At 32.8% G+C, this 18230-nt stretch overlaps 1 protein-coding gene across 6 annotated transcripts in view; it reads right to left on the minus strand.

Annotated features, from left to right (window-relative positions):
• The window catches only part of LOC114324286 (E3 ubiquitin-protein ligase lubel), a 146962-nt gene that overhangs the window by 13511 nt on the left and 115221 nt on the right, over positions 1 to 18230 (minus strand). For all 6 annotated transcript variants that reach the window (XR_003651523.2, XR_003651520.2, XR_003651521.2 and 3 more), the window contains exons 16-18: positions 9926 to 13701; positions 5535 to 5732; positions 502 to 786 (exon numbers count right to left, since the gene is read on the minus strand). Coding sequence is in view for 2 of the 6 variants with exons in the window: in XM_028272088.2 (XP_028127889.1) it covers positions 502 to 786; positions 5535 to 5732; positions 9926 to 13701 (4259 nt within the window). In the remaining 4 variants the exon portion in view is untranslated. The remainder of the gene's footprint in view (positions 1 to 501; positions 787 to 5534; positions 5733 to 9925; positions 13702 to 18230) is intronic.

Here is an 18230-nt window from a genome sequence, read left to right on the forward strand (position 1 = left end):
CGTTGGAAAAGCCAGATAATATTACATCAAACATTAAAATCAGATTAACACGCTGCTACATATTCTCCACATTTCTGTATGGCATGAAAAGTTGTACTCTTACAGAGACACTAATGAAAAAAAAATGGGAGGCCTTTGAGATGTAGATCTACCGACAAATATTGCGGTAAGTTGGGTTGATTCAATAAGAAAATAATTAGATTTACACTGAAAAAGAACAAAGAAATAACAAAATCAATAAAAATTCGAAAATTACACTATTTCGGCTATGTAATGAGATCCAGATCCAAAGTATAGTATATTAGAAAATCTAGTATACAATAGGTGAGGTTAGATTAGCTAACCTATGAATACCTGTCTTAGAAAAGTCTCTCACAGGGCTGACTACAAAGGAATTGGAATCAGAAATATCAGATATCATATATTATAGTAAACTATTTCAGTATTCCAGATACTGTTTTATAATCGTATACGCTACTACAGAGAAACTAATATACTTACCTTTATACACCACTTAAAATGTGGATCTTGCATCAAAGTCCTATCCCTCAGCTTCCTTTGGAAAAGTTCGTGAACCGGTTCATCCAGAATCCCTTTTAATAGAATATCTAGATTTCCAAAGTACTCGGTCACTTCATCTTCGTGTGTTTCTGAGCTGGATAAATCTGGTTGCTTACAAAAAGGACAGCTGCAATCCATTATACTTCTATCGGTGATTTGGACTGTGAAATAATTTTTGGCGCAATCTTGGCAACATCGGTGGGTGCATTTTAGCATAGAAATTATCTAAAAAGAAGTTCATTGAAATTTTAAAAATTAATAATACACTATTGAAATGTTGTAGCGTTTTTATTTTTCTAGTAGTGACTGCGCACTGCCCTCAAACTTTTGATTGTGCTGTTTCTCATATAGCGTGTCCAATTAAGTCGGCATCATATGGGAAACTTTTTTATTCTTAGTTTTATGGAAAAAAGTTATTCTTTATAAAAAGTTGTGCCTGGTCTAAAACTTAAAATACAACCATCAGTTATCAATTTTTTTAAGCCGTATACATGTCAAAAATATGAATTTTACTCAAGAGTAAAGTAGCCTTATTTTTCACAATATTGAAAATTGTTATAATACAAAGTTGTTTGGAATTAAGAACTATATTCTAATATGCAATTTCATCCTTATAATAGAAAAAAAAATTGAAAATTTTACTAATCAACATTATTTTTAGTTATTTATTTGAATTATTATGATAACTTTTTTATTATTAATTTTATGAAAAACAGTTATTCTTTATAAAATGTTCTGCAGGGTCCAACACCTAAAATACAGCCATCCTATATCAAATTTTGTGAATTTTATACGAGGTATATAAAAAAATATGAATTTGCTCAAGAGTGCTTAAATAAAATACCGTTATTTTTACAATATTGAAAATTGTGCTTATGTAAAGATGTTTAGAACTAAAAACCATGTTCTAATATGTAATTCCATCCTTCTTATTAAAATATTCTGAGCTGTAAAGGTACTTCATTCTTGATAGAAATTCATCTTTTTTTACGCACCTCGTATAAAATTAATCAAATTTGATATTAGATGGTTGTATTTAAGGTTTTAACCATGCAGAACTTTTTATAAAGAATAAGTGTTTTTCGTAAAATTAATAATAAAAGAGTTATCATAATTGAAATAACTGAAAATAATGTTATCCATAATTTAAAAAAAAAAATTTCAATTAGAAGGATGAAATTGCATATTAAAATATAGTTCTTAATTCCAAACAACTTTTTTTATAACAATTTTCAATATTGTGAAAAATAAAGCTACTTTACTCTTGAGTAAAATTCATATTTTTTGACGTACCTCGTATACAGCTTAAAAACATTGATAACTGATGGTTGTATTTTAAGTTTTAGACCATGCACAACTTTTTATAAAGAATAACTTTTTTCCTAAAACTAAGAATAACAAAGTTTCCCATATGATGCCGACTTAATTGGACACGCTGTATAATGTATAATTAATTTCATCTGTTTTTAGACTAAGTTAAAAAGTACGCGTACTTTTGCCATATAACCATCTGTGTATTATAAACACAGACTAATTTTCTTTCTCGAAGTAATAAATAAAAATGTTTATATTAACATTTAGTTCAGGTTGTCTGGGTTTAGGGTATAAAATACTCCAAGACGCCAAGATTTGATTCATTTTTTAGTTTGGCGTTGCGATGGCTGCCGACGTTAAGTAATTAGTCTTTTAAAGTTTTGTGACGAGAACTCGCATTTTGCGGTATGGTTTATTCCTTTGTTTGATCATAAAATATAGAAAGATTTTATCTCTCTTGAGTTCTATTGCCGGGCTGCATACAAAATTTGACTCGTCATGACTAATTTGTGCTGTTGTTTCTTCAGGAGTATATATTAAAAAGAAGAGTGACACCTCGTCTTCTTTTTTGAAACTACGGCTTATTTCAAATGATTCTGAGAGTTTGTTACCGATCCGTACTCTGGATCTACAGCCATTTTCACATATCTTAACAAGCTGGATAAGTTTTTTTGTAACTTTATTTTGATGATGGTTCGTTATAGTTATTAAGGTACCAAGGGTATTATAAGGATACTATCGCTATTAAGGTCAATGGTGTGTATTCCGAGAGTCTTTGGCCCGAGTGATATACGTTGACCGAAAGCGTCATTATCCATAATACCCGTGGTGCCTTCAACGTTTAATGGCCGACTAAATATTCTGTATATTATGCAAAAAATTTGAAAGAATTTTGAATAGGGCTTTTCATTCACAATCATTTGTTTCTAGCTTCTGTCATGTGTCACATAATAATAATATATCTACGTCATACGTTATTGGTATATACTATACCAATGATACAAACCAAAGACGTATGACGTAGATATATTAATATTATGTGACATGACAGAAGCTCGAAACAAATGACAATCGATGAAAAGCCCTATTAATTAGATTTTAAATAAGTACATTTACCAGCAATAGTGGTAACGTAATTGTAGTAGCCATAGTTTTACTTAGGTTGTTATTTGTCAACTTTACAGTATTTAACTAGTTATTTAAATTTAATAGGCCCTAGGGTGTTATTTTTAAAAATAACGCCCTGCCCTGGGGAAATATATCATATTTAACTGGCTTTGAAATCATGTCATTATTTATCAAATAATATACCAGTCGGACATTAATTTGTTAAACATAAGATTGCAACTGTAATAAAAGTTAAAACCACGTCAAAACCACATTAACAAAAATAAACAGAATAATTCAATTTTGACGTTGAATTTTTTTGAAACTGAAAGTTCTGCCATTGCATTCCACATCTGATCAATTTTAATGCTGTCGTACGCTTGTGGAAAATCTATGAAGAGACTATGGATAGTTATATTGAATTTACATCCTTTTACAAGCAGCTGCCTTAGAGTCTGAGACATTTACACAAATAAATTATCAGTAGTAATTGCACAAGAGCTCTGAAATTATTGAATTTTTCCCGAGTGACACTTTGACAGTTTTAATTATGTCAAAGTGTCACGAGAGCAAAAATTCTATATTAATTTCAGAGGTCGAGTGCAATTTGTTGCGATTATTTCATGAATAAAACTGTTCAAAACCAAAATTTTATTGTAATTTATTTATGTAAGTACCATTAAACACACAGTTTTTATAAATATTTGACGATTGAAAGTCATCACTTTTATAATTTTTAAAACATTAATTGTCATTAATGTCACTGAATGTATTTTTTCGTAGCAACGAAGGGCATCTGACCTAATATACTTAACGACGGGAGATTATAAAAAATTATCGATTTAATTCAGATTTCTGTAGCTTTCTATTGGTCAGAATCTCCTATGAATGAAATAATCAGTAGTAATTGCACAAGAGCTCTAAAATTATTGAATTTTTCCCGAGTGACACTTTGACAGTTTTAATTTCACGAGAGGAAGGCGAGTGAAATTATGTCAAAGTGTCAGGAGGGCAAAAATTCTATATTAATTTTAGAGGTCGAGTGCAATTTGTTGCGATTATTTCATGAATAAAACTGTTCAAAACCAAAATTTTATTGTAATTTATTTATGTAAGTACAAATTAGTGCAATTAAACACACAGTTGTTATAAATATTTGACGGTTGAAAGTCATCACTTTTATAATTTTTAAAACATTAATTGTCATTAATGTCACTGAATGTATTTTTTCATAGAAACGAAGGGCATCTGACGTAATATACTTGACGACGGGAAATTATCAAAAATTATCGGGTATAATATCACAAGAGAGTGAGAATAAATTGAAAATAATGCAACAGTTTTTCGAAAATTTGTTATGTTACGTGTATTATGGATATTTTCTTAAATGTGACAGTTGTCAAAACTAGGGAACTGGTTGCCATTAAACAGAAACAATCTACTTAAAAAAATTCTATCGGTAATTTTCTACAGTAGATAATTATCAGTAGTAATTGCACAAGAGCTCTGAAATTATTGAATTTTTCCCGAGTGACACTTTGACAGTTTTAATTTCACGAGACGAAGGCGAGTGAAATAATGTCAAAGTGTCACGAGAGCAAAAATTCTATATTAATTTCAGAGGTCGAGTGCAATTTGTTGCGATTATTTCATGAATAAAACTGTTCAAAACCAAAATTTTATTGTAATTTATTTATGTAAGTACCATTAAACACACAGTTTTTATAAATATTTGACGATTGAAAGTCATCACTTTTATAATTTTTAAAACATTAATTGTCATTAATGTCACTGAATGTATTTTTTCGTAGCAACGAAGGGCATCTGACGTAATATACTTAACGACGGGAGATTATAAAAAATTATCGATTTAATTCAGATTTCTGTAGCTTTCTATTGGTCAGAATCTCCTATGAATGAAATAATCAGTAGTAATTGCACAAGAGCTCTAAAATTATTGAATTTTTCCCGAGTGTCACTTTGACAGTTTTAATTTCACGAGCCGAAGGCGAGTGAAATTATTTTAAAGTGTCACGAGGGCAAAAATTCTATATTAATTTTAGAGATCGAGTGCAATTTGTTGCGATTATTTCATGAATAAAACTGTTCAAATCCAAAATTTTATTGTAATTTATTTATGTAAGTACAAATTACTACAATTAAACACACAGTTGTTATAAATATTTCACGGTTGAAAGTCATCACTTTTATAATTTTTAAAACATTAATTGTCATTAATATCACTGAATATATTTTTTCGTAGCAACGAAGGGCATCTGACGTAATATACTTGACGACGGGAAGTTATCAAAAATTATCGTTTTAATTTAGATTTCTATAGCTTTCTATTGGTCAGAATCTCCTATGAATGAAATAATCGTTATAATTCAAACATTTAGTGGAGATCTCACAATTTTGATAATAATTATTAAAAATATAGCGACTCGTTTGTGTTATTGTCTTAATTTCAAATAATATATTGCATATCAATGATACATCAAATTTCTGTTAACTTAACTAAAATAGTTACAATTGTAGAAAATATCTCTTACCTCTTTCATGGGATATTTCCCCGCACAAAGCTCGCAGTCCTGTTGCAGGAAAGCTATGGCGGCGTCTACGGAATTACAGTCTTTCACAGCCTCAAGAGCTTCTTCAGTCGAAAATTTCAGCAGGAGTAGACTGGCTGCAAGTTCAGCTTGTTCATAGTTATCTACTTTACCTTCAGCGAGAAGTTGTCGCGCGTGACGCTATAAAACGTTCAATGGGTCATTATTAACATGGAAAAATAGTTATGTTGATAAGATCAAGTGAAGAGAATAAAAAGTTTATGAAAGTGATTAAAGAACAAGAAAATAGCTCATGGGAGCTCCAAAAAGTTTAGTTCGATATAAGCAGTATGTAAACAGTATACTGCCTATAACATTAACATTATGAATATTCCGAATTCAAAAGGGAAACGACTGGTTCGGCCAAGATTGCAAACAAATAACAGATGAGAAGAAACAATACATTTAGGACCATGCAAGAACGAAGAATCAGGACAACAATAGATAGGTAGAAAAATTTAAGGAGGGAGTAAAAACACATATTCTTCTTTAAGTGCCATCTCCGCGACGGATGTCGGCAATCATCATAGCTATTCGGACTTTGGAGAGAGCTGCTCTGAAAAGTTCATTTGATGTGATTTTCTTAGGGTGCGGCCAAGATATTCTGCGTCTCCCTGTACTTCTATTGCCTTGAATCTTTCCCTGCGTAATGAGTTGGAGCAAGTTGTATCTCTCTCCATGTGTAATAAGTCCGAGATATTCCAATTTTCTGATTTTGATTGTATTTAAGCCTTCCATTTCTTTATTCATCTTTCTCAGAACCTCTTTGTTTATTCTGTCCGTGATATTTTCAGAATTCTTCTCTACACCCACAACTAGATCCAGTTGTTTTTTCATTGATGCCGTATTCAACGGTATCATGATGCAGTTTATACGAAGTTTAATAACTTTAGCAAACCCTCCTCGAAAACCCGACGTTTAGGCAGGATTTTTTCTACCCGGAACTTTCGTAATTTCCAAAATTTATGCTTAACCTCTGAGTGGCAATTTCCTGCTATGGACGTGGATAATAATTTCAGTGATTTTTTAGATAAGCTTGTCTGTATCTTCAATAAAGCATATCCTTTAATTCCAATTAAGCCAAAACATCGCAAACCCTGGACTATTAAAGGTATCCGAATATCTTCCAAGAATATGCGTTCTCTACTCTACATCAAGAAATTTACTACCAACGTCTCTATCACTGAATATATCACCAAGTACAAGGCAACCTATCTTAAACTTATAAAATCAGCTAAAAAAGTCTTCTTCAAAACCGTCTGGGAAGCTCTAAAAGTGTTCAAAAGAAACTGCATAAACGTCCATAATAAACGATCTTCGAAATAAAACCCACACTGCTCAAACATTTTCCCTTCCAGACCCTGAAAATCTAAATGAATACTTTGTTAATGTGAGTAAAAATATTACATCAACTATTTTGCCAAAAAAAGATCCCATTTCTTATCTCCCTAATTCAAGAAAGGTCTCGAATTCATTCTTTATAAAACCAGTCGATAAATCTGAACTGACCCAAACAATCAATAGTATCAAAAGCAAATCTTTCTGTAGTACTGATGGTCTATCGACAAAAATTTTTTCTAATCTCCCAGAAAATGTGTTGGAAGTCCTCATCTCTCTGATTAATGATTCTTTTGAGAAAGGCAAATTTCCAGAGTGCCTAAAGAATGCCATCATTATTCCTCTTCATAAGGGTGGTGAAATATCTAATACCTGCAATTATAGACCTATTGCACTACTACCGGTACTCTCCAAAATTATTGAGAGACTCATAAAAGCCCGACTTATGTCCTTTCTCGTTGAAAACAACATTTTATCACAAAATCAGTTCGGCTTTTTAAATAATAAATGCATCACTGATGCCATGTTTTCTGTACTACATGAGGTTTATCAAGCACTGAACAATAATCTTCACACTGCCACCGTTTTTTGTGACTACGCCAAAGCTTTTGATTGTGTAAATCACAACATTTTGATAAAAAAACTAAATTTCTACGGAATTCGAGGTATTTTTTGAATTGGTTCCAATCTTACTTGGATGATAGGAAACAACTGGTTAGAGCAAATGATACAGACTTTAGTCTCAAAAACATTGTATGTGGGGTACCTCAAGGATCAGTATTGGGTCCTCTACTTTTCCTTATCTTTACTAATGACATCACTATTTTAAAAATCTATGGAAAAATCTTTCTTTTTGCTGATGATACCAGTATCACTTAGAGCAACTCAAATATTGCAACTCTTCATGCTACTATAACTTCTGATCTACTTACAATAAAAACCTAGTCTGACTCTAATTTACTCTCGTTTAACGTAGATAAAACAGTAGCATTATCTTATAAAGGAGCTCTCCAACCCTTACCTCTTAATAACAGCCAGATAAGTACTGTTGATTCTGTAAAATTTCTTAGTATTTTTTTAGACAGCAACCTTAAATAGTCCCTCCATATTAATTTGTTAAGGAAGAAACTATCTTCAGCTTGCTATGCTATAAGATCTGTTTCGAATGAACTCAATTTAGCATCTTCCAAAATAACATATTTTTCTTTGTTCGAGTCACATCTTCGTTATGGTCTTCCTTTTTGGGGTTCTGGTACAGCTGCCCAATTCGATGTTATTTTCAAATTACAAAAAAGAGCAATAAGATATCTGTTTGGCCTCAGAAGAACAAGACATTGTAGAAGTTACTTCAAAGATCACAGAATTTTAACCCTTCCATCTTTATATATTTTAGAAACTGTTTGCTAAATTCGTAAACATCTACAGACATGTCTTTCCACCAAGACCTAATCATGACTACTTCACGATAAATTCTACCTTTGACGTCTATTTACCGACCCCGTCATCTGAGTTAGTAAAGAAATCTATATTATATTCCGCAAAGAACTTTACAACCATCTCCCTCTACAACTTAAATCTGCTGCATCTTTCCCCAAATTCCGTAAACTGACAAAAGCCTACCTATCCGAAAGACCATATTATGCAGTAGAAGATTTTCTTAATCAATAACTAAGAAATTACAGTACCCTTTGCACAAGTAGTATTTTTATTGTTATTTTTCATCTGTATTTGGGTGTCATATGCAGCAGCTTAACTTTTAAACTTAATTACTAGGTAGACTATGCAATCTGCAATTTATTTAAATTTTTAAATTTTGCAATTGATTAACTGTTTAACTTCATTATTATTATTATTATTATTTTTTAATTTATACTGACGATTTATGTAATTTTAGTAAATTGAATTGTTATTGTTTTGTTTTCTTGACTTTTTGTAAGCTTTGTCGATAAAATTGTACAATGTTTCATGACAATAAAGCATATTTCTATTCTATTCTAACGTTTCATTCCGTAAAACAAAGTCGAGAAAATGTAGCACCCAGTCAACCTTACTTCAAATATCTTGTGCAGAACACTCTTTTCATTTTGTTAAAATTTTCTAGCCTTTTCTATTCTGATTTTGATGTCCTGGAAGTAATCATTTGTAGAGTTGATCATTGTTCCGTGATATGCAATATTGGTCTACTCGTTCGACATTGGTTCCGTTTATGAGGAATTTACACATTTCGAATGTCTCTAGCTTCCTCATTAATGTTTCCGTTATTGTTCAGGCCTCTGAGCCATACAGCAAGATTGGAAATACATAGCATTTTAGCAGCCGAATTTTTAGTGGGAGATCCACAGTTATGGAAATAAGGCAGAAATGCACGGCAGATACGAATAAGTAGGACAAAGTTATTGAACAATCTAACCAAAGAAGGAAAAATGATATGAAGTGTATATTATTGTAGAAAACCTTTAACCTGCAGATAACCAAGCGGGGGAAATTGTGACCCCAGCGTATGTTTTTCTTTAATAAATTCAAAAGTATTTTCAATTTTTAACTCATTAATTTTTTATTTGACTTTAATATCATTCTCAATATCCTCATATTTTGAAATCAAAAAAATTCCCTATATTTTACGAATAAAAAATATATTCTGAAGTTGATGTTTAGTAAAATATCGTCTATTATGTGTAATTCCAAGTAGTTTTACGCTAATGATGTCGACTTTGCAAAGTAACAAGACACTTACTCAACATACACACTACACATGACACTAATACTCATGTTGTGACTGGCTGAATGACATAAAGTCCATGCCATAAAAATAAAAAAAAATAAAAAAACTTAATTTTTTTGTTAATTGTCATTTTTGACATTTTTGACCTGGGGTCATTTCCCCCCCTTGGTCATCCGTGTAACAAAAAAAGGTTGGTCATTGGAAGGTTAAGGAAGAAAATATTAATGAATATATGCGATACATGAACGAAAAACCCTTACGCTGTATTTCTTACCTCCATATCCGTTACCGGTTTATGGTTGTGCTCCTCTTCCTCACCTTCTTCATCATCATCCACATCCTCCTCGTCCTCGTACTCACTCACTTCTACTTCTTCCTCTTCTACGTAATCAGAATATTCTTCTGATTCGCAGGTTTCTTCTATACTATAGTTTCTTAAATCCTTTTTACTCATATCGATTACAGTGTTGTCTCGGTTCAGGTTGAGGTTAAGTCTTTCTATATTGGAGTTTATTCTGTCGAAGTCATCGGATTCTTCGGAATCCACAGGCCCGTAATCTTGTACATCGTCATAGCTGTCATCGTCTTCCAGCAATTCTTCAATGTTACTGTCAGATACAGAAGACTCGCTGTCATTGTCTAATGATTTCGTATAAGAGAGTTGTTTGGAACTGGTTGTAGATTCAAAAGATCCTTTATTCGTCGACAGCATTTTTAATTTGTTTTTAGGATCAAGCCTGTCCAGTTGTTCTGGGATGGCTATCATAGGGCTGGTGTCTCTTGAACTTGGTGTTGATGGAACACCAACTGCTTCTTTCAAATCTTTTTTACTTTCACGGTCTGGCGTTACAGAAGGAGACTTATTGAAGAAAAATCTGTTCTTTATAGGGATTTTGCTTGGACTTGATGGTGATGGAGAAAGCAGCGCATTTGTTAAAGATACACACCGTTGTTTTAAGAGGGGGATCTTTGAGGGTTTCTGTGCTACAGGAATTGTTTGGGCGTTTTGTGACATTTGAACTTGAGTTGTAACTTTGGGCTCTACTTTACTCGATTGATCAATTACTTCTTTATGTTCTACTTTCTCTTTTGAGGCTCCTTGTTTTGCTTCTATTTTTCTAGTAGCTTCTTCTTTATTTTTGTTTGTATATTCTTTGTTTTCCATGACGTTGCTATCTAAGAACTCACTTCTACTATCCTGTATCTGAGGTTTTGCAGTTGCTTTGATTTTTTGACTAGAAGATCTTTCGTTTTTATTTCTTTTCTTGACAGGTCTTCTTCTGTTGATTTTAAATGTTGTATTTCTAGGTAAAGTGTTTTGGTAGTTACTAGATTCTTCATCAGAATCATAGCTATCATTTTTTCTGTATTCTGCCCTAGCTCTAACTTCATTCTTTTGTTGAGATACTTCTCGAGCAATATCATTTTTATTGGTAGACATTAAATTAGAATCTTTGTTAGATACTTCATTGGTACTATTTTCGTTAATTTCTTTTTCTGAAATCTGTTTATTAAGACTTTCTTCTAATAAATTTTTGTCTGGGATCTGTATATTAGTTCCAGTATTATTGTTTTTAGATTCTGGTCCAATGGATTCTTTCACTAGTTGTTGATTGTCGACCTTTATCTCCAAAACTTCTTTAGCCAATGTTTTCTGACTTTTACTTTTAGGTATTTCTATATTATTTCCCTGTGCTTTATTTCCGGTGCTGTTCGTTTTTATTTCTTGACTTTTTTTCTTCTTTTTTGATACATTTCTCTGAATATTAGGTTCAGTTATGTTTGCTCCAACTTTATCTACACATAAATCTAGTTGATTATTAGGTTCTTCGTTGTACTTTGTTGAACTTTCAGATACGTCTTCTTTCTTCTCATTGGGCACATTTTTTTGAATATTTTGTTCAGGTATATTTGCTACAACTTTATCTATATTTAAATCTAGTTGAGTACTAACTTCTTCTTTGTGCTGTGTTGAACTGCCAGGTGCATCATCTTCCTTCTTATTGGACCCATTTCTTTGAATGTTAGTTTTAGTTATGTTTATTCCATCTTTGTTTACACCTAAATCTAGTTGATTATTAGATTCTTCTTTATGCTTTGTTGAACTTTCAGGTACCTCGCTAACTGAATCTTTAGATTCAGATATTGACAGGTTTTCTTGATTAATATCTATATGTTGAGAGATATTTTCACCATAATTGGCCTGAGTAATCTCAATTGCACTAGAAGTAGGAATTTGAGTATGTTTTGTTTGATCTTTAGAGGCAACTTTTTCTGAAGATATAGCCTCAAACATAGATATGTTTTGTTCGGCATTACTTGCATAATGAGGAGTGATTTCAACAGCATTTTCATTAACTAAGTCACATCCTGTATCTCTTTCCTCATTTGTTTGCTCAGAATTGACTATTTCAACATTGCTATTTGTTGAATATCCAATATCAACTAGATTATTAGTTATATCTTTATTTTGAACTATGTCAGCGTCTATTTTTATTTCCTCAACATTTTTTCTATTGTTTTCTTCTAATGGTTGTTCATTTCTTGCAATAGTTTGTTGCTTTGATACCTCTTGAACTTGTTCTTCTGTGAATTCGATGCTATTATTTTGGTTTGCATCAAAACTAACACTTTGCGGCTCCTGCACAACTACATTTGGTGTGTTGATTTCGTTCTTAGCCACAGGTTTTAACATAATCGACGATTGACTTTCTACAATTGTGTTTTCTTCGTCATCTAATACATTTTTGTTGCCAGCATTGCTTAAACCAGTTGCTGTAGAGCCATCAGCATTTCTTTCACCAAAAAATATATTTAGAGTTGATATACTAGTCTTTCTTTTAAAGTTTTTATTTTCCTCTTTTACTGGAAGGGCTGTAATATTCTTAGTATTATCTATATCTGAAATATCTGCTTCTGTGGCAATTTTTACTGGTTCTATTGATGTTAAAGACTCTTTAGCATTACTCTCTGTATTATCAGTAGGTAGAAATTCAGTGTGTGGTTTCTTATTAACTTTCTTAGTTGAATGTTCTACTATTGCTGGTATTTCTTCTTTTTTGATAGTCGTTGAAGATACTACGGCTTCGAGAGTGGTATCTAGAGCATCTTCAAATTCATGATGACTATCTTCGTCAGAAGTAATGTTAGAAATGTGCGATGTACTGGGATAATCAGCTATGTGGATCACAGTACTACTTTTTTCTATGTAACACTTATTTTTTGGTTTAGTTTCTTCACAACTGGCTACTGAATTATCAATTTTATCTTTAGGAAGTACTGCAGTATGAACAAATTGATCGGTATGTGCCGTAGCAGCAACTGAAATGTTTGTAAGATCTTTGGTTTCAATTTGTTGGGCAGATGTTTCAGGTTCAATATATGCATTATTTTGTTTCATAGCAGCAGCTGAAGTTTCTGGAACGTGTATGTTAGATTCTATTGCTTCAGCAGGTTTTATTGAATCTGGTTTGATTGTATAACTTTCTATAGATCCTTCATTTTTAGTTGAGGAATCTTTTTCTATTGAATTATTTTGAATATTGGGTTGTTGAACGTTGTCCTTAAAATTTGATTGTACGGTATTATCCATATTTGTTTGCTCTGTATTAATATCAGCAGATGGGATTTGCATTTGCTGTTTAGATTCTGTATTTACAATGCCAGTAGAAGAACCTTTTTCCGCTGCATCGTTTTTTGCTGGAAGTTTGTCGTGAAATTTTTCAGCTTTTTGAGCTATTCTTTTATCTCTTTCTTTGTCTTTAACTTCATCATAATTCATTGTATTACTGACAACAGCTTCGTTTTCGTTAATTAAATTCAGACTCAACAATTTGATGTCTTCCAAATTTTTTAAAATCTCCAACTCCAAATTATCCAATGCCTCCCTATTATCATCTGCTTCTTGATCTCTGTTTACTTTCTCTGTTTCTTCTGGTAGAGGAGATATTGGCAAAAACAAGTTTTCTGAAGAGTTTTGACTAATTATTGAAGTGGGGGTACTTACCGCTTTTGATTCTGATCTTAAAAAACTATCATCAATAGATGCCTCTAAAACAATAAAAACTATTCGTAAAGGAAAGTTATGGCCAAATCTAAATAAAAAAAAACTAGTGCCAGCTACAAAACTTTTACTACATGTACAATGTTATGCTATAATTATTCCAAATTTTTTGAAAATGAATATATATAATCTTTTTAGCAGGTTGAGTAATCATTTTAACGACATAATATTTACAATACGGAGTGACGCTCTTCATCGGTTGACAGTTGGCGAAAGGAAATAGAAAATCTGTATATCTATATATTCCCTTCATTTTTCAAAAGTTGAATGTAGGCCCCCCTTATTTTTCCACTTTTCTCGGTTCAGTGCTAATCCTGTCAATCTGGTTCCTGCGTATCTTTTTAGGTCATTCGACCATCTCATCTGTGGTCTCCATATTACTCTCTTATGGTCCCAAGGTCACTAGTGGGTTATCGCTTCATTCCGTCTTCCGGCTCTTTGGCTGGTGTCCTGTAACTTTCCATTTGAGAGTAGCTGCATGTTTGTTTACCCAGCATCTGCCTTTCCATTGCCCTTTGAGTCTTGGCCATCTTTTCCATATTTTCCTTTGTGAAAGTCCATGTCTGTGCTCCATATAAGGCGTGTAGAAGCCAAGGGATATAAGTGCATTTTTGGTACTTTTGAGAACATCAAGTTTGAAGTTTAACACCTTTCCTAAATTCTACCGCATGTTTTTCAAAATATTTATTGATTGGCTGGTCTTTTTAACTTTAAAAACTTTTATGTAATAGTATATTTATATTTTATATCAGATAAAACTGAAAAAACTTAGCATTTTTAAGATATTTTAGAATAAGAAACAGCAGTTATACTTCACAGTTAGTCTTCCAAGTAAATACTTGGCCTGTACTTGTACCTTTATTCTTTTAAATACAATTTAATTAACGAAACACCGAATTTTTGTTAAAAAAGTGAACAATTGCCATATAAAATGTAAAAAGTAGGAAACACACTAGAAATACACTTAACTAGTCATCAACGCTTCCAAAACAGTTATCTGGTTCGTTGGGTTCTTCCTGAATATTATCCTGAGTACCTTGACCTGGGATTTGCTGTTTTTAACGTTGTTGGTAAGGCAAATTTCTGTGGAAGTTGTGAAGGATGGGAGGCACAAACTACACTAATTCCATAAGATTACCATATGTTGCCTGTTTTAATAATGGCTTTCTAGTTTCACGTGGTAGACTATTTTGTAATATTTGAGGTTTTCCCAGACGAATCGGTTTCATGCTCAAATTTTTGAAAAGAGATTCAGTTCCTACACTGTTCTTGAAAAACAATGTATTAGGATGATCTCAGTGGCGGTCTCAGAGTCAGATTTTGGGAGGGGCGATGGTCTGTTGCAGGGGGTGTGGGGTGCAGCCCCCCAGCCGGAAAGGGGGTCCGGAAAATTTTTAAAAATATGGCAAGATTTTGAGAGTTTTAAAGGCATTTTATTCATTTGAACAGTTGATGGACCGAATATGGACTGACTGTCACTTAGTGGTTGTGACGAACGGAGAAAAAGGAAAATCACTTATTATTATTACAATTAGTATGAGTGGAAACAGTTTTACACTATAATAAAAAATAAAAAAGCTAGCCTCTAAAGCTTGTTGTAAATATTGTTCGGCTAACTTACAAATAAAATATTCAAAATATATTTTGTATTCTTGTGATTGTATCAAAAACCAATTTAGAACTATTGAAAACAACTCAAAGTCTAATAGAAAAGGTTTGTGGGTGATAGTATTTTTCAATGGCAAGCCTCTGAAGCAAGTCTCATCTTTCTAAACCTTTGACGATTTAGGTGGTTTTACTTTATCACGAACAAACGTCAAACTTCAGAGGTTTGGTCTGACAATGTTAGTTTTACGCTTGAATTGAAAGAGCTCAAAACACATTTTACCTTTTAAAATGTTAAAATTTACAATAAATATACAATACGAATTAGTCTATTAGAATGGAAAAAAGGAGGTTCACATTATACATTGTAATAGTTTTATTAGGTTATAAGTAATAAAATAACAAGTTATAAGGTTTTAAAAAGAATGTAATTACAAATCGAATTCAAGTCTTCGATGGCCACTTTTGGCAAATCGTTCTAAAACTTTCGTTGGGTCTACAGGGATGTCTCGATGGGCATGGAGTAAAGCAAGTCCAGTCAACCTGTCTTGACGCATCCGTGTTCTTAGCCACGACTTTATTCTCTTTAGAGATTGAAAGCTACGCTCTGCAGAAGCATTGCTGATGGGAAGTGTAGCTAAGACTAGAAGTAGCTTGCTGACTGTAGGGAACAAATCTCTGTTACAACTGTCTAACGCGTCCAGCGCTGTTTTTGGAAATTCGTCCGTGTCTTTCCATTGCATTTCCCAAAGCTCTAGTTCACCTTTCAATAAGCATTTCATTTCAGCTTGAGACATATCAAAAAGTTCACTGTACCTCCTTACTAAACACTCAATTTTTTCAGACATGTCCTGAACAGAGTTGGTTATCAGGTATTCGAGGCATGCATACGTGAAGATTGTACAACTCCAATGTTTCTTCAGGAAAACGAGACTTTGTGTCTTCTATTACAGAGTCTAGAATGGGAAGGAACACTGATACTCTAAAGTATGTCTCTGGGTCTTTAGTTGCGTGGTTGGCTCGATTCTTCTGCACTTGTGATATTCTTGGAATACTAATATCAAAATTTGTCTTCTCGGCGATGTCCTTTGCTTCTTGGAACAAATCTTTAAAGCAAACAATCGCTGTGTTCCGTTGATTGGCAAGTGCTTTGGTCATGTCTGTAAAATGTTTCAATGCACATTTCAAGTCAATATCAGGTTTTGAATTAGCTTGCTAAAAGGCAGTGTAAGTGAAAATATGTTGCACATACACACTACAGTGATAATGAAAGTACTGTTCAGTAAGGCACAAATCAAGGTTCTCGCCTTGGATGCATGCAAAACAAACTTACCATGTCGATGTCGTCTTTTGCAGTTGCACATGGAAAAGGAAACGCTTGAGCAAACTGACACTTATTTATAGCCCTTTGACTTTGCCAGGCATTGATACACGGCCAATATGTAGCAACTAGCAAGGCTAGCAAGCAACGTCTGACTGAAGAAGATTTGTTCTATTCTACGTGATTTATACAGTGTTGCCACTGCCACTGTGACTTCAACGACAACATTACAGAAACGTCACTGTACCGTATTTGATGTTGTTACGTTATATCAAAACTAACCGTAGGCTATTAAAATAATCTGTCTACGGACGTTTTCACACTGTTAGATTATTTTGTCCAATAATAGCAATGCATTAGTTCGATCTCACACTTCGGATTAATATGTATATTAACTTCTCAATTTTTCAGAAAACTAAGGTTTCTGGGCGGGGGCCATCGCCCCCGTCGCCCCCCCTTGAGACCGCCACTGGATGATCTTTGTATATTATATTATTAATCAACGTAAGATTTTTGCTATTTATGTTTGTTTACTCTTAATATTGGTTATGAACAAGTGTGCCTGGTTGTACAGTAATTTCCAGCCATGTCTAAAATGTAACTAACTTCGCAAAAATATAATTACTAAAATTACTAGATAGGTATAGACAATAGATTTTGTTATATATAATTACTAGACAATTACTAACAAGTATTAACGAGTCAGTTGCCAAACGATATAACTAATACTTGTTTGGAGGCCAAGGGATATAAGTGTACTCCTATCCAATGGCTGCCAAATGATAAACAAACTATTTTCAGAATATAAGTGAAAAATCCATAGATGTCACTACTGGTTTTTAAATTCACTTGTATCCTTTGTCCACAACATTAAAATGGTTTTTCTGGTTTTTCAGGATATAGCTGCGACGCACGACGTAAAAAGATGGCATAGCTGCGTAATATTCGTCAATGTACAGGAATCCAATTCTTCTTCTTCATGTGAATTGTCCGTTGCGGACATTGTTAGTGCAAACCATTGGCGTAAGTTTTGAAGCCATTGATCATGCATATACTTTTGTGCGGAGGTATTGGGTATATTTCTGGTTTTTCAGGATATAGCTCATTTTTCCGAATGTCACCCATACGAGTTTTATTCTCCTTTTTATTTCTTTTTGATTTTCTTTACTCAGTTTCATTATTTGCCCTAGCTATAATGTACTCCTTGACTTTTTGTATTGTACTTGTTCCTATTTGCATGGTTTCCTTGTCCTCTTCTACGTTTGTCATATTTTTAGTTTTTGTGTAGTTCATTTTTAGACCTATCTCGTTTGCGTTCTTGTCCAAGTGTGTCATCATTTTGTTAAGATATTTCATATTGTCTTATATCACCTCTATGTCATATCTCAGGTTATTCAGAAGTTATCCATTGATGTTGATTCCTTTGTTGTGCCATTCAAATTTTTTGAATACATCTTCTAGTGCTTGTGTAAATAATTTTGGGAATATTGTGTCCCCTTGACTAATTCCTCTATTTATTTTTATTGGTTTGGTGTTTATGTGTGGATGGTTTACTGTGATTGTTTCTTTTTCGTAGATGTTTTTCAACAT

This window comes from Diabrotica virgifera, chromosome 1 (genome assembly GCF_917563875.1).
Source record: "Diabrotica virgifera virgifera chromosome 1, PGI_DIABVI_V3a".
Classification (NCBI taxonomy): Eukaryota; Metazoa; Arthropoda; class Insecta; order Coleoptera; family Chrysomelidae; genus Diabrotica; species Diabrotica virgifera.